The 24,315-nt window shown below is 42.9% G+C and overlaps 1 protein-coding gene across 3 annotated transcripts in view; it reads left to right on the top strand.

Annotated features, from left to right (window-relative positions):
* kcnab1a (potassium voltage-gated channel subfamily A regulatory beta subunit 1a) overlaps positions 1 to 23,441 on the top strand; it is a 322,091-nt gene extending 298,650 nt beyond the window's left edge. For all 3 annotated transcript variants that reach the window (XM_068041466.1, XM_068041465.1, XM_068041467.1), the window contains 3 exons: positions 14,447 to 14,567; positions 19,206 to 19,294; positions 21,293 to 23,441. In XM_068041466.1, the coding sequence (XP_067897567.1) occupies positions 14,447 to 14,567; positions 19,206 to 19,294; positions 21,293 to 21,382 (300 nt within the window). In that variant the 3' untranslated portion in view covers positions 21,383 to 23,441. The remainder of the gene's footprint in view (positions 1 to 14,446; positions 14,568 to 19,205; positions 19,295 to 21,292) is intronic.
* Positions 23,442 to 24,315: the final 874 nt, after the last annotated feature.

The raw sequence follows: 24,315 nt of genomic DNA, 5'->3' as shown, positions 1-24,315 counted from the left end.
TGAAAGCCGCATCACCTAATTGCATCACACTCACCAACTCACTTCTCTCTGTCTTGCAGAAGAAGGTGACATATAACCCTGTGCAGCAGGAGTTAACCAGTGGGAGACAGGCATGGCTGCATGTCCTTACTCCCATGGAGCAGAAGGTGTTCTCCATTGTTGGAACAGCCGTGACTGAGGCTGTAGTGTACTGCATTAAACTGGCTTATTGTATTGTAACATGTTTTGTATATTACCTCTCTGCTGCCCTCCCTGATGAAAGGTGTATATAAAAAGTTTCCAACATGGCTATTCCCAGTAAAGACCTCTTGTAGTTTTTATAATTCATTCCTGGGATGTGGGCTTCACCAGCTAGGCCGGTATTCGTTGCCCACGTCTAATTGCCCTTGAGACGGTGGTGATGAGCTACCTTTTTAAACCACTGCAGTCCATGCGGTGTAGGTCTGTCTGGTTTCATTCCTTTTCTTAGACTACGTTGCGGTTTGATAGAACTGAGTGGCTTGCTGTGCCATTTCAGAAGGTATTTAAGAGTCAACCACATTGCTGTAGGTCTGGAGTCACATGTAGGTCAAACCAGGTAAGGATGGCAGATTTCCTTCCCTAAAGCACATTCGTGAATCAGATGGGTTTTTACAACAATTGACAATAGTTTCATGGCCACCATTAGACTGGCTTTGTAATTCCAGATTTATTAATTGAATTTAAATTCCACCATCTGCCGTGGTGGGATTCAAAACCATGTCCCCAGAGAATTGGTCTGGGCCTCTGGATTACTAGTCCAGTGACATTACCACTACGCCACTGCCTCCCCTACTCTGACTACAAAACAGAGACCATGGCAAGTGTCAGGACTGAAACCATTGAAGATGAAGGCATCCTCATACCTAATCCCCTTTCTCACATCGCACAACCGCTTCTGATTCCAAAGCTGCAGATGTTATAAGCATGCACCTCTTACTTTCCCCTCACCTCATCTCCCTGCAACCCTGCCCTTGTGCCTTTCTCCTTTCAGATACAGTGGCGCAGTGGTTAGCACCGCAGTCTCACAGCTCCAGGGACCTGGGTTCGATTCTGGGTACTGCCTGTGCGGAGTTTGCAAGTTCTCCCTGTGTCTGCGTGGGTTTTCGCTGGGTGCTCCGGTTTCCTCCCACATCCAAAAGACTTGCAGGTGATAGGTAAATTGGCCGTTGTAAATTGCCCCTAGTGTAGGGAGGTGATAGGGAATATGGGATTACTGTAGGGTTAGTGGGTGGTCGTTGGTCGGCACAGACTCGGTGGGCCGAAGAGCCTGTTTCAGTGCTGCATCTCTAAATAAAAAATAAATTAAATAAATAAATAAAAACTGCCACCTGGCCAGGCAGCGGTAGATAAGCAAGAGATAGAAAAATAAGATTGTGATGAAAAAGAAACACGGTTACTCCATCTCACACTCACAGCCACCAGCTCAGATACTGACACTGCGCATACTTTAGAGGGTAGATTAGAGGCAGGATCTGCAGGTGGTGACACACTGGGCACACACTGCTGCCAGGGCAGGGGACAGAGATAGAAAATGTGCCAGCTTGCTGGAGGCCGAGGTTGCATAGGAGACCAGCTGCACAGGACTGAAATGAGGACTTCAATGGGGCAGCCTACAGAAGAAGGCTGATGGGTATGCACAGTGGTGCATGGCAGGCCTGCCAGAAAGTCTGCAGTCAATGTCAAGGAGCATGGAGGAGTTCAGCACTAACTTGGCTCAGGGCTTGGAACAGAGCTTGGAACCCATCATCTCCAGGTGGCCAACTCCATGAAAACACTTGTGGACCCATTCCAACAATGTCTGATGGCTGCTGTCTCATCTTCCATTGCAGCAGAAGCCAACCAATATGAGTGCTGCAGTGGAAGTGCAGACTGAAGTAATAGAATCATAGAATGGTTACAGCAGACAAGGCCATTTGGCCGTGCCAGCTCTCTGTGAAAGGAACTCAGCCAGTCCCACTCCCCTGCCTTTTCCCCAGAACCCTGCAAATCTGTTTTCTTATAATTATCCAACTCCTTTTTCAAAGCCACGATGGAATCTACCTCTCAGGCAATGCATTGCAGATCCTAACCACTTGCTGCATAAAGAAGGTTTTCCTCATGTTGCCTCTGGATCTTTTGCCAGTCACTTTAATTCGGTATCCTCGGGTTCTCAACCCATCCACCAATGGGAACAGTTTGTCCATAACTACTCTGTCCAGACCCCTCATGATTTTGAACACCTCTATCAAACCTTCTCTTCCCTAAGGAGAACAGTCCCAGTTTTGCCAATCTATCCATATAATTGAAGTCCCTTATCCCCAGAACCATTCTCATGAATCTTTTCTGCACCTTTGCCAATGCCTTCCTGAAGTATTGTGCCCAGAATTGCATGCAATACGCCAGTTGAGGCCAAACCAGTATTTTATAAAGGTTCACCATAACTTCTTTTATTTTCTACTCTATGCCTCTATTTATAAAGCCCAGGATTCTGTATGCCTTATTAACAGCTTTCTCAAACCGCCCTGTCAGCTTCAATGATTTGTGCACATTTACCCTCAGATCCCTCTGCTCCTGCAAGCCTTTTAAAATTGTACCCTTCAGTTTATATTGCCTTTCCTCCTCCTTCCTATCAAAATGAATCACGACACACTTCTCTGCATTAAACTTTATCTGTCATGTGTCCACCACTTTCACCAGCCTGTCAATGTCCTCTTGAAGTCTATCACTATCCTCTCCACAGTTCCCAATACTTCCAAGTTTTGTCTCATCTGCAAATTTTGAAATTGTGCCCTGCACACCCAAGTCTAAGCCATTAATATATATCAAGAATAGAAGTGGTCCTAATACCAATCGATGGGGAACCCCACTGTATACGTCCTCCAGTCTGAAAAACAACCACTACACTCTGTTTCCTGTAACTCAGCCAACTTTGTATCCATGCTGCCACAGCCTCTTTTATTCCATGGGCTTCAGCTTTGCTGACAAGCCTGTTTTGTGGCACTTTATCAAACACCTTTTAGAAATCCATGTATACCGCATCAACTGCATTGCCTTCAGCAGCCTCATCAAAAAACTCAATCAAATTAGATAAACATGATTTATCCTTAACTAATCCACATTTATCCAATTGACTGTTAATTTTGTCTCAGATTATCGTTTTTAAGTTTTCCCACCACTGAGGTTAAACTGACTGGCCTATAGTTGCTGGGCTTATCCTGACACCACTTTTTTGAACAAGGGTGTGTAACATTTGCAATTCTCCAGTCCTCTGGCACCACCTCTGTATCTAAGGAGGATTGGAACATTATGGCCAGTGCCTCCGCAGTTTCCACCCATACTTCCCTAAGTACCCTTGGATGCATCTCATCAGGTCCTGGTGACTTACAAACTTTAAGTACAGACAGCCTTTCTAAAACCTCCTCTTTATCAATGCCTCAACTACCTCCTCTTTCACTACAACTTTGGCAGCATCTTCTTCCTTGGTAAAGACAGATGCAAAGTACTCAGTTAATACCTCAGCCGTGCCCTTTGCTTCCATGCATAAATCCCCTTTTTGGTGCCTAATTGGTCCTGCTCCTCCTTTTACCACCCCTTTACTATTTATATGCATATAGAAGACTTTTGAATTCCCTTATATGTTGGCTGCCAGTCTCTTCTCATACTCTTTCTTTGCTTCCTCTTATTTCTTCTTTCACTTCCCATCTGAACTTTCTATATTCAGCCTAGTTCTTAATTGTATTATCAACCTGACAACTGTCATATGCACCCTTTTTCTGCTTCATCTTACTCTCTATTTCTTTCTTCACCCAGGGAGCTCTGGCTTTGTTTGCCCTGCCTTTCCCTCTCTTGGGAATGTACCTCAACTGTACCCAACCTATCTCCTCTTCAAAGGCAGCCCATAGTTCAGTTACAGTTTTACCTGCCGATCTTTAATTCCAGTTTACCTGGGTCAGATCCATTCTCACCCCATTGAAATTGGCCTCCTGCAATTAATTATTTTTACTCTGGATTGCTCCTTGTTCTTTTTCATAGCTAACCCTAAACCTTATGATACTATGATCATTGTCCCCTAAATATTCCCTACTGATAATTGGTTCACTTGTCCCAGATCATTCCCCAGAACCAGATCCAGCAAAGCCTCTTTCTCGATGGACTGGAAATATACTGATGTTGAAAAATTCTACAACAGCAACTTACATTTTTATAGTACCTCTAATGTAATAAAATGTCCCAAAGTTCTTCACAGGAGCATTATAAAAGCATGACACCAAACCACAAAAGGCGATATTAGGTCAGAAGACCAAAAGCTTGGTTGAAGAGGTAGGTTTTAAGGAGCGCCTTGAAGGAGGAAAGCGAAGTAGAGAGGCAGAGAGGTGTAGGGAGGATAGTCCAGAGCTTGCGGCCTAGGCAACCAAAGGCTCGGCCACCAATGGTGCAGCAATTAAGATCAAGGATGCACAAGAGGCCAAAATTAGAGGAATGCAGATGGGGCTGGAGAAGATTACAGGAGGTAGGGAGGGGCAAGGCCATGGAGGGACTTGAAAACAAGGATAAGAGTTTTAAAATCAAGATAATGTTGGTGTTGTTGAAAATTCTGCTGATCACACTTTAGAAACTCTTCTCCCTCTTTACCCTTGACACTATACTATCCCAGTGTATATTAGGATAATTAAGTTCCCCCATAATAACTACTCTATAATAACTCTCCATAATTTCCTTGCAAATTTGTTCCTCTATATCTTTCCCACTTGTTGGTGGTCCACAGAATACACTCAGTAATGTGATGGTACCTCTATTGTTCATTAGCTGTAACCAAATAGATTCTGTCCATGACCCTCTCCAGCACTGTAATATTATTCTTAATCAATACTGCCACCCTCCTCCTTTCTTTCCTTCCCTACCTTTCCTGAATAACATGGAAATATTCAGGAATACTTAGCATGCAGTCCTGCCATTTTTTGAGCCAGGTCTCCATTATTGCCACATCATTATATTCCCACGGTGCCTGCAGCTCACCAACTTATTTGCCAAACTCCGTGCATTCACATACAAGCATAGTAAATGCAATTTAGATCTTATTGCATTTCCTCTTCCTCTGCCCCCAGCTAATACTTTACTATTTCTTACTCTAGTGCTACCTGTCCCTCCCAACTTATTGTGCACCTTGTTTTCCACCTCTAACGTCACTTCCTGGTTCCCACCCCCTTGCTAAGTTAGTTTAAAGCCGCACCAATCGCATTAGCGAACCAGTCCCAATGCCCCAGGAATCTAAAACCCTCCCTCCTGCATGATCGCTCCAGCCATGCATTCAGCTCCTCTATCCTCATTTCTATACTCACTCACATGTGGCACAGGGAGTGATCTGGAGATTGCTATCTTTGTGGTCTTGCTGGTCTGCTTGCTAGTTTATTTCCTGGCTCCCTAAAATCCGCCTGCAGGACCTCATCCCTCTTTCTACCTAGGTCATTGGTACGGATATGGATCAGGACTGCTGCCTGCTCACTCTCCCCCCTCAGAGTGCTATGCAGCCACCCAGTGACATCCTTGACTCTGGCACCAGGGAGGCAACATATCACCTTGGATTCATGTCTGCCGTCACAGAAATGCTTGTAGAATCCCCTGTTACTATTGCTTTCCAATTTTCCATCTGTCCCCTTTTACAGCTGAGCTAGCTGTGGTACCCTCCCCAGTGGAACCAACTGAATACTGGTTGGAGAGTGAGATGCATTCAGAGGACTCCTGCTCTACCAGCCTACTGCTCCTTGACTGCTTGGCAGTCACCCATTCCCACTCTGTCTGCACACCCTTAAGCTGCGGGGTGACCACATCCAGAAATGTGCTATTCATGTAGCTCTCAGCCTCGTGGATGCACCGCAGTGACTCCAGCTGCTGCTCAAACTCTGAAACCCAGAGCTCGAACTGCTCCAGCTGTCGACACTTCCTGTACATGTGGTAGTCCAGGACATGAGAAGTGGATGCATTGGCTGTAATCTTCCAAAATTTCCTAGATTCTGGAAAGGTCCCAGTGGATTGGAAAACAGCTAATGTAACACCTCTATTCAAGAAAGGAGGGAGACAGAAAGCAGGAAACTATAGGCCAGTTAGCCGAATATCTGCCAGTGGGAAAATGCTGGAATCCATTATTAAAGTAGTAGTAGCAGGACATTTAAGAAATTCGTAATACAATCAAGCAGAAACAACATGGTTTTATCAAAGGGAAATCGTGTTTGAGAAATTTATTATTCAACTTCTTTGAGCATGTAACAAGTAGGGCGGATAAAGGGGAACTAGTAGATATAGTGTATTTGAATTTCCAAAACGCATTCGATAAGGTGCCACACAAGATAAGAGCTCATGATGTTGGAGGTAATATATTAGCATGGATAGAGGGTTAGCGAACTAACAGGAAACAGAGAGTTGGGATAAATGGCCATTTTCACATTGGCAAACTGTAACTAGTGGGGTGCCACAGGGATTAGTGCTGAGGCCTCAACTACTTACAATCTATATTAATGACTTGGATGAAGGGACTGAGTGTATTGCAGCTAATTTTGCTGATGATACACAGATAGGTAGGAAAGCAAGTTGTGAGGAGGACACAGTGAAAAGGGATATAGATAGGTTAATTGAGTGGGCAAAAATTTGGCAGATAGAGTATAATGTGGGAAGATGTGAGGTGGTCCACTTTGGTGGGAAGAATAAAAAAGCAGATTATTATTTAAATGGAGAGAGACTGCCAACTGCTGCAGTACAAAGGGGTCTAAATGTCTTCGTGCATGAATCACAAAAAGTTAGCATGCCCGTACAGCAAGTAATTCAGAAGGCAAACAGAATGTTGGCCTTTATTGCAAGGGGGATGGAGTAAAAAGTAGGGAAGTCTTGATACAATTGTACAGGGCATTGGTGAGATCACACCTAGAGTACTGGGTCCAGTTTTGGTCTCCTTATTCAAAGAGGAATATACTTGCATTGGAGGCAGTTCAGCGAAGGTTCATTAGGTTGATTCCTGGCATGAAGGTGTTATCTTATGAGGAAAGGTTGAGCACGTTTGGCCTGTACTCATTGGCGTTTAGAAGAATGTGAAGTGATCTTATTGAAATGTATAAGATTCAGAGGGGGCTTGACACAGTAGGTACTAAGAGAATGTTTCCCCCTGTGGGGGAATCTAGAACAAGGGGGCACAGTTTCAAAATAAGGGGTCTCTCATTTAAAATGGAGATGAGGAGGAATTTCTTCTCAGAGGGTCTTTAATCTTTGGAACTCTCTCTCCCAGCGAGCAGTGGAGGCTGGATCATTGAATATATTAAAGGCTGAGCTAGACAGATTTTTGATCTACAAGAGAGTCAAGGGTTCTGCGGAACAGGCAAGAAAGTGGAGTTAAGGCCACAATCAGATCAGCCATGAACGTATTGAATGGTGCAGCAGGCTCAAAGAGCTAAATGGCCTACTCCTGCTCCTATTTCTTCTGTTCTTATTGTGCATTCCACAGGTCTGAGGATCCCTGCCATACCTGTATTGATTTGACAAACTAAACTTAACAGAAACTAAAGACTTATGAAAAGCCTATTTAAAAAAAAACAACAGCTGATGACATCTTTAGTTTTCTTTTTAACCTTGTTCCCTGACACACTCACTGCACTCTGCTGATCTGTCCCCAAACTCCTTCAGCTATGTGCTCCTCAAGTCAGGGCTCTCCAAACAACCAGTCACTAATTGGCTGTCTTGTGATGCCACTCCTTAATTTTGTTTTTGTTGATTTGTTCCCAGTGCTTTCTCTGACTCCCTGCCATCGCTTTCACCTGTGGGTCTCTGGCACTGTAGCATATGAAGGAATTTGTCCTTACTTCAAGGATTCGGCTTAGACCACTTACCCCCAGACATAAGAGCAGTAGCTTCTATCCCCTTGGCCTGTAGCATGACAGGAAAATGAGCAGAGGCAACATTGAGGAGGACGAATTGCCAGGCCATAGCCAGCCAGGGTGTTCAGGGAACAATTCTCCTGATGCAAACTCAGCAAGAAACAGTGTCAGACGTCTCCGCTTCACTCAGGATGTCCTCATTAAATCTGCCACCAGTTGCAACAAGAACTGCAGCTCAGAGAAAGGTCAGGATGATATTGCCAGTTTTGTGTGTTGGGCTCCTTCTCAGCTGGTGCAGGCAAAATCTTGCTGTTTGCCATCCATTGTTTCATAAAGGAGGTCACTGGGGCTCAGTGTGCAAAGAGAGCTGAATATATTTCATTCTCTCTTGTCAGAAAGAAGCAGCCAGAGCGAGCACGCAGCTTCACCAGGATAGCGAGCTACCCCATGGTGCAGAGTGCCACTGACGACACACGTCACTTTTCAAGTGCCACATGCCAATCCTGAGATGCAGCACAACCAAAAGGGATTCCATTCACTCAGTGTCCAGCTAGTGTGTGACCATATTCATGCCAGTCAAAGCCCAGTATCCTAGCAGCAGTCCCGATGCCTTCATTCTGCCCCAGTCCACTGCACCATCTGCATTTGAGCCACTTTTATTTCATTGAATGAGACAAGCATGTGACATGCCTTGTACAAACTTTATTACATTTTGCTCTTGCAATTTATGATATTAACTCATCCCTAAGATTGCACATTACCCACCCCAATTCACCTGTTACAAATAAGTATAATTATGTTATCTAAAGTAAGAGTATGTTCCTACTCGCTGGCAACCAGTCTTTTACTACTATTTACAGAAGTGCATTTTTTATTTATTCATTCAGGGATGTGGGCGTCACTGGCTAGGACAGCATTTATTGCCCATCCCTAATTGCCCTTGAGAAGGTGGTGGTGAGCTGCCTGCTTGAACCGCTGCAGTCCATTTGGGGTAGGTATACCCACAGTGCTGTTAGGAAGGGAGTTCCAGGATTTTGACCCAGCGACAGTGAAGGAACGGCGATATAATTCCAAGTCAATATGGTGTGTGACTTGGAGGGGAACTTGCAGTTGGTGGTGTTCCCATGCATTTTCTGCCCTTGTCCTTCTAGTTGGTAGAGGTCACGGGTTTGGAAGGTGCTGTCTAAGGAGCCTTGATGCATTGCTGCAGTGCATCTTGTAGATGGTACACACTGCTGCCACTGTGCGTCGGTGGTGGAGGGAGTGAATGTTTATAGATGGGGTGCCAATCAAGCGGGCTGCTTTGTCCTGGATGGTGTCGAGCTTCTTGAGTGTTGTTGGAGCTGCACCCATCCAGGCAAGTGGAGAGTATTCCATCATACTCTTGGCTTGTGCCTTGTAGATGGTGGACAGGCTTTGGGGAGTCAGGAGGTGAGTTACTCGCCTCAGGATTCCTAGCCTCTGACCTGCTCTTGTAGCCACGGTATTTATATGGCTACTCCAGTTCAGTTTCTGGTCAATGGTAGCCCCTAGGATGTTGATAGTGGGGGATTCAGCGATGGTAATGCCGTTGAATGTCAAGGGGAGATGGTGAGATTCTCTCTTGTTGGAGATGGTCATTGCCTGGCACTTGTGTGGCACGAATGTTACTTGCCACTTATCAGCCCAAGCCTGGATATTGTCCAAGTCTTGCTGCATTTCTACACGGACTGCTTCAGTATCTGAGGAGTCACGAATGGTGCTGAACATTGTGCAATCATCAGCGAACATCCCCACTTCTGACCTTATGATTGCAGGAAGGTCCTTGATGAAGCAGCTGAAGATGGTAGGGCCTAGGACACTACCCTGAGGAACTCCTGCAGTGATGTCCTGGAGCTCAGATGATTGACCTCCAACAACCACAACCATCTTCCTTTGCGCTTGGTATGACTCCAGCCAGCGGAGGGTTTCCCCCGTGATTCCCATTGACCTCAGTTTTGCTAGGCTCCTTGAGGACATACTCGGTCAAATGCTGCCTTGATGTCAAGGGCAGACTCTCTCACCTCACCTCTTGAGTTCAGCTCTTTTGTCCATGTTTGAACCAAGGCTGTAATGAGGTCAGGAGCTGAGTGGCCCTGGCGGAACCCAAACTGAGCGTCACTGAGCAGGTTATTGCTGAGCAAGTGCCACTTGATGGCACTGTTGATGACACCTTCCATCACTTTACTGATGAGGCGGTAATTGGCCGGGTTGGACTTGTCCTGCTTTTTGTGTACAGGACATACCTGGGCAATTTTCCATATTGCAGGGTAGATGCCAGTGTTGTAGCTGTACTGGAACAGCTTGGATAGGGGCGCGGCAAGTTCTGGAGCACAGGTATTCAGTACTATTGCCGGAATCTTGTCAGGGCCCATAGCTTTTGCTGTATCCAGTGTCTTCAGTAGTCTTTTGATATCACGCAGAGTGAATCGAATTTGCTGAAGTCTGGCATCTGTGATGCTGGGGACTTCAGGAGGAGACCGAGATGGATCATCAACTCGGCACCTCTGGCTGAAGATTGCATCTCTGATGCTGGGGACTTCAGGAGGAGGCCGAGATGGATCATCAACTCGGCACCTCTGGCTGAAGATTGTTGTAAATGCTTCAGCCTTACCTTTCGCACTGATGTGCTGGGCTCCCCCATCATTGAGGATGGGGATATTTGTGGAGTCACCTCCTCCAGTTATTTAATTGTCCACCACCATTCACGGCTGGAGCAGGACTGCAGAGCTTAGATCTGATCCGTTGGTTATGGGATCGCTTAGCTCTATTGCATGCTGTTTACGCAGTTTGGCACGCAGATAGTCCTGTGTTGTAGATTCACCAGGTTGACACCTCATGTTGAGGTATGCCTGGTGCTGCTCCTGGCATGCCCTCCTGCACTCTTCATTGAACCAGGGTTGGTCTCCTCGCTTAATGGTAATGGTAGAGTGGGGGATATGCCGGGCTATGAGGTTACAGATTGTAGTCGAGTACAATTCTGCTGCTGCTGATGGCCCACAGCACCTCATGGATGCCCAGTTTTGCATTGTTAGATCTGTTCGAAATCTATCCCATTTAGCACAGTGGTAGTGCCACACAACACGATAGACGGTATCCTCAATGTGAAGGCGGGACTTCGTCTCCACAAGGACTGTGCGGTGGTCACTCCTACCAATATAGTCATGGACAGAAGCATCTGCGGCAGGCAGATTGGTGAGGATGAGGTCAAGTATGTTTTTCCCTCGTGTTGGTTCCCTCACCACCTGCCGCAGACCCAGTCTAGCAGCTATGTCCTTTAGGACTCGGCCAGCTGTGGTGCTACCGAGCCACTCTTGGTGATGGACATTGACGTCCCCCACCCAGAGTACATTTTGTGCCCTTGCCACCCTCAGTGCTTCCTCCAAGTTGTGTTCAACATGGAGTACTGAGTCATCAGCTGAGGGAGAAGGGTAGGTGGTAATCAGTAGGAGGTTACATTGCCCATGTTTGACCTGATGCCGTGAGACTTCATGGGGTCCGGGGTCAATGCTGAGGACTCCCAGGGCAACTCCCTCCCTACTGTATACCACTGTGCCACCACCTCTGGTGGGTCTGTCCTGCTGGTGGGGCAGGACATACCAGGGGATGGTGATGGCAGTGTCTGGGACATTGTCTGTAAGGTTATGATTCCGTGAGTATGACTATGTCAGGCTGTTGCTTGACTAGTCTGGGGGACAGCTCTCCCAACTTTGGCACAAGCCCCCAGATGTTAGTAAGGAGGACTTTGCAGGGTCGACAGGGCTGGGTTTGCCGTTGTCGTTTCCGGGTGGTCCGTCCAATTTCATTCCTTTTTATTAACTTCGTGGCGGTTAGGTACAACTGAGTGGCTTGCTAGGCCATTTCAGAGGGCATGTAAGAGTTAACCACATTGCTGTGGGTCTGGAGTCACATATAGGCCAGACCAGGTAAGGACAGCAGATTTCCTTCCCTAAAGGACATTAGTGAACCAAATGGGTTTTTACAACAATCGACAATGGTTTCATTGTCATCATTAGACTAGCTTTTAATTCCAGATTTATTGGCCTAATTCAACTGTAAATTAAGATAACACTTAGTTGCCACCATTTGACACAACTATCCTAGTACCAACCAAAAGTTGCAATCAATACAAGTACAGGTACCAGCACCAATCCTTCCTTGGCCTGTTCATCGTTCTGTATTCAAACTGAACCACAGCTGTTGATATCAGTGTTCGGTTACAACTGCTTATTAGCTTTGTGCTCTTTCTTTTGGGCTGTGCAACAGAGTTCTGTGATCTGATTCCCTTAATCTCAGTCAGACTCAGATCCTATATTGACTTTAATCCCTTTTCTTACTCTATCATAACTGTACTGAAAGCACTAGTTCTATTCTTCAACTGTAACTCCCTTGATAGTCTCTCTCTCCCCCACAGCTATTCTAGTAATGAAGAGCAATGTCCTTCTTGATTTCTTTGGGCACTGGAGGCAACTATCAGCTTCTATCTCTTCAGCCCATCATGTCTACACCAGCCGGAAAAAGACAAGCCATCCAACCTCATCCCACTTTCCAGCATTTGGTCTGTAGCCCTGCAGGTTACAACACTTTAGGTGCACATCCAGGCACCTTTTAAATGAGATGAGATTTTCTGCCTCTACCAGCCTTTCAGCCAGTGAGTTCCAGAACCCCACCACCCTCTGGGTGAAAAAGATTTTTCTCATCTCCCCTCTAATCCTTCAACCAATTACTTTAAATCTATAATAAAAACAAGAAATGTTGGAATCACTCAGCAGGTCTGGCAGCATCTGTGGAAAGAGAAGCAGAGTTAACGTTTCGGGTCAGTGACCCTTCTTCGGAACTGACAAATATTGGAAAAGTCACAGATTATAAACAAGTGAGGTGGGTGTGGGGCAAGAGATAACAAAGGAGAAGGTGCAGATTGGACCAGGCCACATAGCTGACCAAAAGGTCACGGAGCAAAGGCAAATAATATGTTAATGGTGTGTTGAAAGACAAAGCATTAGTACAGATTAGGTGTGAATACACTGAATATTGAACAGCAGCAAGTGCAAACCTGAAGAAAAACAACCCGAAAAAAACAGTGGGTAAGCAAACTGAACAAACTAAGATGAAATGAAATAAATGCAAAAAAAGATTGTAAAAAATGTAAGAAGGAATGTAAAAAAAGGAAGAAAAAATAACTAAAAATGAAAGTAAAATGGGGGGGGGGAGCTGTCATGCTCTGAAATTATTGAACTCAATGTTCAGTCCGGCAGGCTGTAGTGTGCCTAATCGGTAGATGAGATGCTGTTCCTCGAGCTTGCGTTGATGTTCACTGTTCAGTGTATTCACACCTAATCTGTACTAATGCTTTGTCTTTCAACACACCATTAACATATTGTTTGCCTTTGCTCCGTGACCTTTTGGTCAGCTATGTGGCCTGGTCCAATCTGCACCTTCTCCTTTGTTATCTCTTGCCCCACCCCCACCTCACTTGTTTATAATCTGTGACTTTTCTAATATTTGTCAGTTCCGAAGAAGGGTCACTGACCCGAAACGTTAACTCTGCTTCTCTTTCCACAGATGCTGCCAGACCTGCTGAGTGATTCCAGCATTTCTTGTTTTTATTTCAGATTTCCAGCATCCGCAGTATTTTGCTTTTACTTTAAATCTATGTTCTCCTGAATGCACCTTACGAATTCTGTCCTTTCCATGCCTTTCATACTAAAACTATCCCAGTTAATTTTGAGGTAGTTAAAATCCCCTATTACTGCCCTATTGTTTTTGCTCCCAGAGGCCCCCATCCCTCAAAGTCCTAGCCATCAACTTCTCCTATAGGCTGCTGTGTGGCTAATACTTCAGCTGACAACTGCTGCAGCTAGCCCAGGGCACTTGTCCTTTCATATACCTGAAGTCCTGATTGAAGGCCCAAACTCAGATTCTGGCAATCTTCAGATAAGTCCCTATTACACTGACAATACCGTTAAATGGGACGGAGTTGTGGAAACCACTGTTATCTGGAATGTTCACCATTACAGTCTCTTTAGCCAACAGGAGTTTTTCTGTCAAATATCAGGCACAACAGAATTTATGACTAAATATGCAAATATGTCACAGCCAATGAAGATTTGCTGGAATATGATGAAATGTTACATCACTTGTACATTGTAATGTTACAGAGAGCAATGTTTGTGTTCAGTATACTGGCAAGAGTTTAAAAACAGAAGTTTGTAAAAAAAAAATGTACATAATATTTTAAACAGTACTATATAAAATTGCCACTTGCGTTCTGTAGAATTTGGCATCACAAACACTTGACACCTCATGAACCATTAAAATACTTAAAAGATCTTTAGCTGACATTCAGATACACATTATCCCAGTTCCAAATAATATGCAAAGAATATCTTGATTAAATCATCTAGATAAGAACTTGCATTTATATAATGCTTTATCACCTTCTCGGGGTGTCCAGAACAGCTTCATGACCAATGGATTACTTTTGATATGTAACCACTATTGTAATGAAATAAATTATCAAAAATATTCAATGAAATCATAGTTATGCTCAGATTGCACTCTGATTTCAGTGTTACCAGTGGCTGAAGGACAAAATTATCAGTGAAGAAGGAAGGAGACAGCAGGCAAAACTGAAGGATCTCACTCCGATTGTGGAGCGACTAAACTGCACGCTACCCCAGTTAGCGATAGGTGAGAACAGTTCCAGATGATTCAAAAATAACATGTTGACTACCACTCTGAATCAAAATGGTAAACTTTAATCAATAGCATTGAGTGAAATCTGAACTAGCTTGTTTGATGCCAAAACTGAGTACCTAGGGCTGAATCCCAAGCCTCAGGTTGACCATTATTGACTGGCATACACCTTCTATTAGCTTTATGTATGTCAGCTGTGAGGGTTCAGTGTCCCAGGTGTCCAGTGTTAACAAAAATTGGCTCTCCGAATGCCACTTCTAAGTACTAGACTGGATCACTCTATGTTGCTGCTAGTGTTAGGACAAGGATTGATTAACCTCTGTACATTGTAAGCAGGAGGACTTGCAAGTGGGAGTTCATACCTACCATATACAGAATCCCCACCCTAGTACTAGCCGCAACATATAACAGTGTGTCTGATACACTACCAGCTGGACTCAGGCAGGAGTGGTGAGGAGGAAACAAATGGATGGCAATCAAAGGGGGACATACTGAATGAGATGGCAATAGATGACAATGGAGGGAAGGGGTAAATGAATGGGAGAGGAAAGGAAGCAGAAGCTTGGATTGGTGCTTTGGGACAGAAATGAGAGAGAAGCTGGGAATGGCACTTTGGGTGTGGAAGGAAAAAGAATGTCAGCATTAAATGAGAGGAAGTGGGGAAGAAAGCATCAGGCTAATCTCTTAGAGTAGGTGAGAGGGAAAACGCCAGTCTGAACTGGGGGAGTGAAGAGCATCATCTTAACTGGTCTGGAATTGAATTAGTGGGGATAGGAGAAGAATGCCAGCATGGACAGTGAGGGCTGCAGGAGAGCATCTCCATAAAAGGATGGAGTAGAGTGTCTTTGTGAACTGAACCTGGAAGGGGTAGAGTGACTTTGTGAACTAAGTGGTGCAGGGTTGAACATGGAAGAGTGCAAGTTAAGGTAACTTATGGGAACATCCAAATGTCACTTTGCTATTCCTTTTTTTGGATTAGGAATATATTAATTGCAGAGTACTTAGAATGAATCAGAATGCAACAATTTTAATGTCAAAATCAAATATTTTCTATAGTGGCTTCATAAATTTTGTACTTGCAACATTTAAATTTCTTTTTCAAACTACCATGTAGACATTCTTCTTTCCCCTCTAATATAACTGAAAGTAAGTTATGTGTAGCTACCACTTAAGGTACAAAGCAGGGACAAGTTGACGGAGGTTGATTGGAAAAATAGATTAATCAGTGGCAAACATTCAAAGAAATAATTCAAAGTTCTCAACAAAAATACATTCCACTGAGAAACAAAAACTCCATGGGAAAAGTGAGCCATCCATGGCTGACTAAAGTTAAGGATAGTATTGGGTTAAAAGAAGAGGCTTATAATATTGTGAGAAATGGTAGTAAGCCTAAGGATTGGGAGAGTTTTAGAAAACAGCAAAAGACAAGCAAAATATTGATTAAAAGGAAAAAATAGAGCTAGCAAGAAATATCAAAACGGATTGTAAAAGCTTCTACAAGTATGTAAAAAGAATGAGTAGCAGCAAAAGTTGGTCCCTTAGAGGTGGAGACAGGAGAAATTATAATGAATAAGGAGACAGTAAACAAATATTTTGTATCTGTCTTTACAGTAGAAGACATAAAAAGGATATCAAAAATTGTGGGGAACTAAGGGGTTAATGAGAATGAGGATTTTATCAGTAGAGAAGAAGTGTTAGAGAATGGGACTAAAGCTGACAAATCCCCTGGACCTGATCACCTACTTCCTAGGGTTTTAAAAGGGATAGTGCATGTGTTGGGTGTGATCTTCCGAAATTCCCTAGGTTCGAGAATGATCCCAGCAGACTAGAAGGTAGCAAATGCAAAACTGCTATTCAAGAAAGGAGGGAGAGAGAAAACAGGGAACTATAGGCCAGTTAGCCTGACATCAGTCATCGCGAGAATGCTGGCATCCACTATTAAAGGAAGTGTTGAGGAGGTAAGAGAAATGAGAGTGTGGTACATACAGGGTAAGAGAGAAATCATAATATGTTTGGGCATGGTTTTATTAAACGGAAAAAGTGTTTTTTGAGGATGTAAGTAGCAGGGTAGATAAAGGGGAACCAGTGGATGTAGTATATTTGGATTTCCAAAAGGCACTTGATAAGGAGCCACATAAAATTACACTATTACACATGATGAAGGTTCATGGGGTTAGAGGTAATATATTAGCATGGATAGAGGATTGGTTAACAGCCAGAAAGCAGAGAGCAGGGATAAATGGGGCATTTTCAAGTTGTCAGGCTGTAACTAGTGGGATGCCACATGGATCAGTGCTACAGTCTCAGTTATTTACAACCGAATTTAATGACTTACATGAAGGACAGAAATAGGCTGCATAGGGATACAGATAGGTTAAGTAAGTGGGCAATAAGGTGCCAGATGGATTATAATGTGGGGAAATACAAGGTTATCCAGTTTGGTAGGCAAAATAGAAAAACAGAATATTTACATGGTGAGAAACATTTAAATTTTGGTGCTGAGATTTGGGTGCCCTCGTACAAGAAATAGAAAGTTAGCATGCAGATAGAACAAGCAATTGGGAAAGCAAATTATATGTTGTCTTTATTGCAAGGGGTTGGAGTACAAGATTAAGGAAGCCTTGCTGCAGTTGGACAGGTCTTTGATGAGACCACACCTGGAGTATTGTGCACTGTTTTGGTTTCCTTTTCTAAGGAAGGATATACTTGCTTTGGAGGCAGTGCAGCGAGGGTTCACTAGATTGATTCCTGGGATGAGAGGATTGTCCCATGATGAGAGCTTGAGTAGAATGGGTCTATACTCTCTGGAGTTAAAAAGAATGAGAGGTGATCTCTTTGCTTCTTAATTTTCCACAAGATTTTGACAGGGTAGTTGCTGAAAGATTGTTTCCCCTGGCTGGAGAGTCTAGAACTATGGGTATAGTCTTAGGATAAGGGGTTGATCATTTAGGACAGAGATGAGGAGAAATTTCTTCACTCAGAGGGTCGTGAATCTTTGGTATTTTCTACCCCAGAGGACTGGATGCTCAGTCATTGAGTATATTCAAAGCTGACATGCATGGTTAGATTTCTGGACTCGAGGGAAATCAGGGGACATGCGGTTCGGGCGGGAAAGTGTGTTGAGGTCAAAGATCAGCCAGGATGGTATTGAATGATGGAACAGACTCGAGGGGCTGTATGGTCTACACCGCCTCCTGTTCCTCATGTCTTACTGATTTTTCATATCAAGGCGAATACTGGAGGTTATGTCAACTTTTTTGAACATAGATATAGGAGCAGAAGACTGCGGGGCAGAAATCAGTGTCCACCCAGCCCTGGACTGTGAGGGTGGGGAGGGCAGTGGGGGGAGAAAATCAATGTACACCCAGCCCTGGACTGCCAGGGATCAGTATATACTCATTAACATGGTACCACATGGGAGATTATTAGAGACAATTAAGGACATGAAACTAATGGGAGTATAACAAACTGGAATGAAAATTGATTATAAAGGATGAGAATAAAGAGTTGAAGTTAAGGGCAGTTTTTCAGTGTCGTGTAAAGTAGCTAGTAATGTCTCAGAATTCAGTTCTGGGCCACCTCTGTTCACTATGTAGATCAGTGATTTGGAAATCAGCCCGAGGGAATGGTGTTGAAATTTGCAGCTGGCATTAAAATAGATAGCTTATTTTTTAGAAGTTCAAAGGAAGCTGCAATAGGATATTGATAAGATGGGGAAATGGGCTAAATCTTAAATGTGGAAATCAATGTCTAAGTGTGAGATGTTAGATTTTGGTTAAAGAATAACAAGACTATACACAGAATGGCAGTATGTTTGGTGCTGTGGAAGAGCAGAAGGATTGGGCATGCAGGTTCACAGCCATTAAAGGCAACTCCTCAAACAGATAAGGCAGTTAGAAAGGCTAATGAAAGACCAGAAGTGCAATATTAAATGTGAGAGATTTGGAACAAAGAACAGGAGAATCTTTGCTACATAAAGTTATGAGCCTTTGAACTTCACTACCAGAGTTGAGGCTGAAGCAATATTACATTCAAGATTAGATGGAATTGGTGGATGAAGGATAATGAGATAAAAGGATTGGATAAAGGGTGGGCAAATATGGTTAGTACTATTTGGAGGGTAATTGCCAACAGAACTGGATGGACTGAATGGCCTGTTTCTAAGTTGTAACTTATGTATTTCTATGTATCCCTGGACTCAAATTCTCTCTCCAACTTCTTTAGACCAACAATTATAAATTGGAGGCTTAAACTATGTGCTTCTCCAAGGCCACTAACATTTGTGCTACTTGCTTAGCAAATAGGAAGTGGTCTTGCTTCTAGTTTTTCAAGCTCAAGGACCTGTGACAAAGTGCTCCATCTAGTGGCTACACTGAAAGCGTGCAAAATGTTCAAATTGAGAAGTAAATTCAAATACTGGAGAATTGAAACTCACTAATGATATAACAATCAGACCACCCATTAACACTATCAATACAATATCTTGCATATGAGAAAAATCTTAACTTATGTTTTACTATTATAAAATTATGTTTGTCGTCCTATTGTGCAATGCACAGTGGTATTTTAGCAAAAATGTTGGTGAACTTAGTGTTCAGTTTTTAACCCTTAGCATTTCTCGAACTCTTTCAGCTTGGTGTCTGCGCAATGAGGGTGTAAGTTCAGTTCTCCTGGGAGCTTCTAGTGCAGAACAGCTTACAGAAAACCTAGGCGCCATACAGGCAAGTTATTATTGAAAACTCTGACCAACTCATTCATTGAAACAAACCTTCTGATATTTACAATGGAATCCACACAAAAAAAATGCAGGGAAGAGAAATCTATCAACAGAATCAAAGCTCTCCCTTTAGAAATTGGAGTACTAGTACTCTGATAAACTTAATGAAGAGAAAGGAACAATGCAGATCAAAAAACTGTTACAGGGGAAATAAATTGTGTTCATTCTAATCTGTTACATTTTACAATCTTAATACTAAACACTTGTTCAGTAATGCTCTAATTCTCTCTTGGTTCTCCAGTGTTGCTTCAAACAAATATATTGTTTATTCCTTATTCTTCCTATGTGAAAATTGTTCATGTTGGAATAAAATTGCCCAGTTAAGATCCAACACCATTTTTGACTACCACCAGTTCCTTAACCTGGCACAAACTGTGGGCAGTTCAATGTGGGAGGTGGCCATTTTCATCAATATTTAAAGAGATCCTTAGTTGCATTAGGGAAAGTTGGAAAAAGGTCTGGCAGTTGCCTGTGTTTTGAGGCCTAAAGACTTCCAACGTGTGATTTCCTTTCTGCTGTAAGCGCTACAAATAATTTCCCTACCACCATAAACTGCTGCTCCTTTAAAATGTTACTGCGGGCCCAACAAGATTGTCCACCCCCAACTCACTGGCAGCTCGCTGATTCAACCACAGAATTATTGCCCCGCACCCCCCACAATTGCTTTGGGCAGAATGGAAACCCTGCTCACCGACTGCCAAAGTATGTCCAAATCAAAAACCATTCCCTCCCCTGTAACTTAGCATAGTTAATTTCTGCAAATAGGAAATACAATTCCATACGGTGGTATGTTTTATAAAATTGTTTATTTTTCCACCAATTAAAAATATTGCTTTTATAATATAAGTAAGAACAGGTTGCATTAGTTCTACTTTACAATGCAACCCTTATTTCATCAGTTGTTGCCATTTCAAGGGAGAGGGGTACCAACAAGTCAGTTTGAATAAGGAGGATTCATGTGGGGCAAGCTACACAAAATTAACTGCTTCAGTCCAGCCACTCAAATCTGGTACACGTTTATCCATTACCGTTATAAATGCAAAGTAGCAATACATGAAACTCTACGGACTTTACATCAGGCCTGTGCTTTCTCCTAATCTAGAGTCAGCTGTGACTCGGTTTATTTATTTATTTATTTAGAGATACAGCACTGAAACAGGCCCTTCGGCCCGAGCCTGTGCCGACCATCAACCACCCATTTATACTAATCCTACATTAATCCCATATTCCTACCACATCCCCTCAATTCCCCTACCAACACTAGGTGCAATTTACAATGGCCAATTTAACCTATCAACCTGCAACTCTTTGGCTGTGGGAGGAAATTGGAGCACCCGCTGGAAACCCACGCGGTCACAGGGAGAACTTGCAAACTCCGCACAGGCAGTACCCAGAATCGAACCCGGGTCGCTGGTTTGTAGCACTCTTGCCTCAGAGTCAGAGGTTTTAGGTTCACAGTACCAGTCCAGAGACTTGAGCCTACAACCGAAGCCAAACATTCCAGTGCATAGTTATGAGGGGGTTCAGCACTGTTTGAGGTGCCCTCTATTGGATGAGACATTAAACCAAGGACCCATCTGTCCTCCGAGGTGGACATAAAAGATCTTTAGCTCTTCTTCAAAATAATACCATAGGGAGTTCCCCCCCGGTCCTGGCCAGTATTTATCCCTCAACCAAGATCACCCAACAAAAAATGTGCTCTTTTTCACATTGTTATGGGTCTCGCTGTGTACAAATTGGCTGCTGTGATTCCCATATTACAACAGCGACTACTCTTCAAAAGGTATTTCATTGAATGCAAAGCACTTAGGAATGTCCCGAGTTCCTGACAGATGCTATATAAATGCAAGTTGCAAATCCTTTTTTGTCTGGTCTGTATTGTCAAAATACTTTCAGGACTTCTTTCCTCAGTTACTTACTGAAACATTTCTAAAATTTGCAGGTTCTCTCAAAGTTGACAACACAGATTGTGAATGAGATCGACAACATTCTTGGCAACAAACCATTAAACAAGAAGGACTACAGATCCTAATTTAAAGATGCATGATAACGACTGGGACTGCATGATGAAAGTGGTACTCTTTACTTGCTGGACCACTGTCTGGCTAATGTGAATCTAAAGCTGTTTCCTGCTGAATTCCCACAGGCGCATGCCCATGCAATGAGAGAAGCACATTTATAATCTCTCAGATTAAGTTGGTTCCTGGAGTTTTCTACTCACCAAAACTGAGTTATATATTTATCTCTTTGCTTATAATGTAAAAAAAAACAGAAGCAAGTTCACAGCTTGTTTATCTTTGGATTCTCAATTCTAGTACCAAGTTTAAGCAATTTTCTTCCTCCCATCGGAACCTTCCCCAGTGAATTACAGATCATAGGCATGTACATGTTTGCTTTATGCTGGAATTTACAATTTCTTTTTAGGACAAGAGTCTAAAAGTGTTTACATCAGTCAATTGAAACCCAAAGATGCATTTCAGATATTTATATTTCAGTAAAATATACTGAAAACAAATGCTCGTTTTAACCTATTCCAGACTAAATAAGCAGATATGTCACTAATGAATCAGTATGCAATGGTAAAAGCGTAAACTGCACTGTAAATGTATTACAAACACACATTAAACCACATAGCTTTCTTTGACACACACAACTGCTGAGTGCCTTTTTCAGAAAGCAACAGTCACTGTATAAAAGGTCCATGAACCTAACCCGCCTCCTGTTAGATAAATGTCCAATTTTTAATGCTTTAATTGATTGGGAGAGAGAGTAGGGATAAAGGAAATGTACTTTGGCTGAATGTGACAAATGGTGTTCCCTAGGGATCCATACTGGGGTCTCAGCTTTTCACCATATGTCAAACTTGGGTGAAGGAAGAGAGAGCAGCATATCCATGTTTGCAGATGACACTAATTTACAAAACGCTAAGTTGTGTAGAAGCGAGCTGAAAGTTTAAAATTACATAGACAGATTAAGTGAGTGGGCAAAACAATGACAGAACCAGTGGAACGTGGGGAAGTGTGAGGTAATCCACTTTGGATCCAAGACAGACAAATCGGAATACTTACTTACTGCTGAGACAAGAGAAACTCTGGCAGAACAAAGGGTACAGGTACATAAATCATTAAAAACTAGTGCACAGGTACAGAACGTACTCAAAAAGGCTAAAGGAACGTTGGTCTTTATCTCATGGGGGTTGAAATACAAAGGGGGCGGGAAAGCTATATTTAAGCTGTACAAAGCCCTTGGTTCACTTTTAGGCACTACACCTGAGGAAGGTTATTTGGCCTCAAGAGGGTACAGTGCATATTTACCAAAATGATACAAGCCTTGAAGAATTAAATTGTAACAGCAGGTTACATAAATGGGTTGCAATCCCTTGAATTATGAAGATTCAGTTATTTAAAATGATGAAGGATTCAATTTTAGATATAGAGAAGCTATTTCCTCTGGTGAGGGGAATCCAGAACAAGGGGCACAATCTTAAAATGAGAGCCAGGCCCTTAGGAGTCAAATCAGGATGCACTTTTTCCACACAAAGGACAATGGAAACATGGAATTCTCTTTCCCGAAAAGGATGTGGATACTAGGTCAATTGAAATTTTCACGACTAAGGTCGACAAATTTATTAGGTAAGGGTATAGAGAGAAATGAATCAATGGCATGTGTATGTAACTAAGGTATAGATCAGCCATGATCTGATTGAATGGTGGAACAGACTCAAGGGGCTGAATGACATACTACTGTTCCTTTGTTCATATATATTAAAACAAGTTGAGATGGTTTTAATTATTTAAGAAACCAGTTAATAAAATCTGTTATACAGTTTCCCTTGCAGAAAACATGACATTTGTTACTGAAAGCTAGCACAGTAACAGTGCAGAAGTGGAAAGTTAACCATGAGAGGTAAAAGAGAAAGTTGCATTAATTGTAGGATGATCAGGTAGTACACTCTCACTTACTTTAATACTGTCACATAATTAAACACATCTGAGTACTATGCACTCTGGCTAGTTACCAGATTTAAATTACAGTTCATATATCTTTTGCTCAATGGTAAAAACTGTTATAGCTGTATCTGATTTGATTAAAATATGCATATATAGAAAATAAAATTGATTAGGTACAGGCATAAGATTGTGTCAGTTAATTTGTTCTGTTCTGCACGAAGTATTACTAACTTAAGCTACTTGTTGCTGCATCACTGCTGCAAGTTTAATGAGAAACCAGGACTAATCAGAAGACTTAATTATAACAGCACATATGGTGGCAAATTCATGAGCTGCTGCACAAGAACAGAACTGAACAGGAAAACAAGCTGTTAAAAAGGCACGGTATTAATGAATACCATCGACAAGATGCACTGCAGCAAAGCACCAAGGCTCCTTAGTCCGCACCTACCAAACCCGCGACCTCTACCAACGAGAAGGACAAGGGCAACAAATGCATGGGAACACCACCACCTGCAAGTTCCCCTCCAAGTCACACACCATCCTGACTTGGAACTATAATCGCCGTTCCTTCACTGTTGCTGGGTCAAAATCCTGGAACTCCCTTCCTAACAGCACTGTGGGTGTACCTACCTCACATGGACTGCAGCGGTTCAAGAAGGCAGCTCACCACCACCTTCTCAAGGGTAATTAGGGATGGGCAATAAATGGTGGCCTAGCCAGCAACGCCCACATCCCATGAATGAACATTAAAAAAAAAGTTACAAACCCAACAATCACACTGAAATGCAACATCAAATCACTTGTACATGCCAGAGTTCTCGGAGGGTTGAGGCCTGCAAGATGTTTGAGATATGGCGGGGGCAAGGTCACAGAGACCTGAACATAGAGTTTTTAAAAAATCAAGGCATTGGTGAATCAGAAGCCAAAGTAGGCCATTGAGCAGAGATAATGGGGGAATGGACTTGCACAAGTTAGGATATAGACAGCAAGTTGCTCTAATTCTAACATACAT

The sequence above is a fragment of the Heterodontus francisci genome, chromosome 11 (genome assembly GCF_036365525.1).
Source record: "Heterodontus francisci isolate sHetFra1 chromosome 11, sHetFra1.hap1, whole genome shotgun sequence".
In the NCBI taxonomy this organism is placed as follows: domain Eukaryota; kingdom Metazoa; phylum Chordata; class Chondrichthyes; order Heterodontiformes; family Heterodontidae; genus Heterodontus; species Heterodontus francisci.
This window is presented reverse-complemented; position numbering and strand designations above follow the sequence as displayed.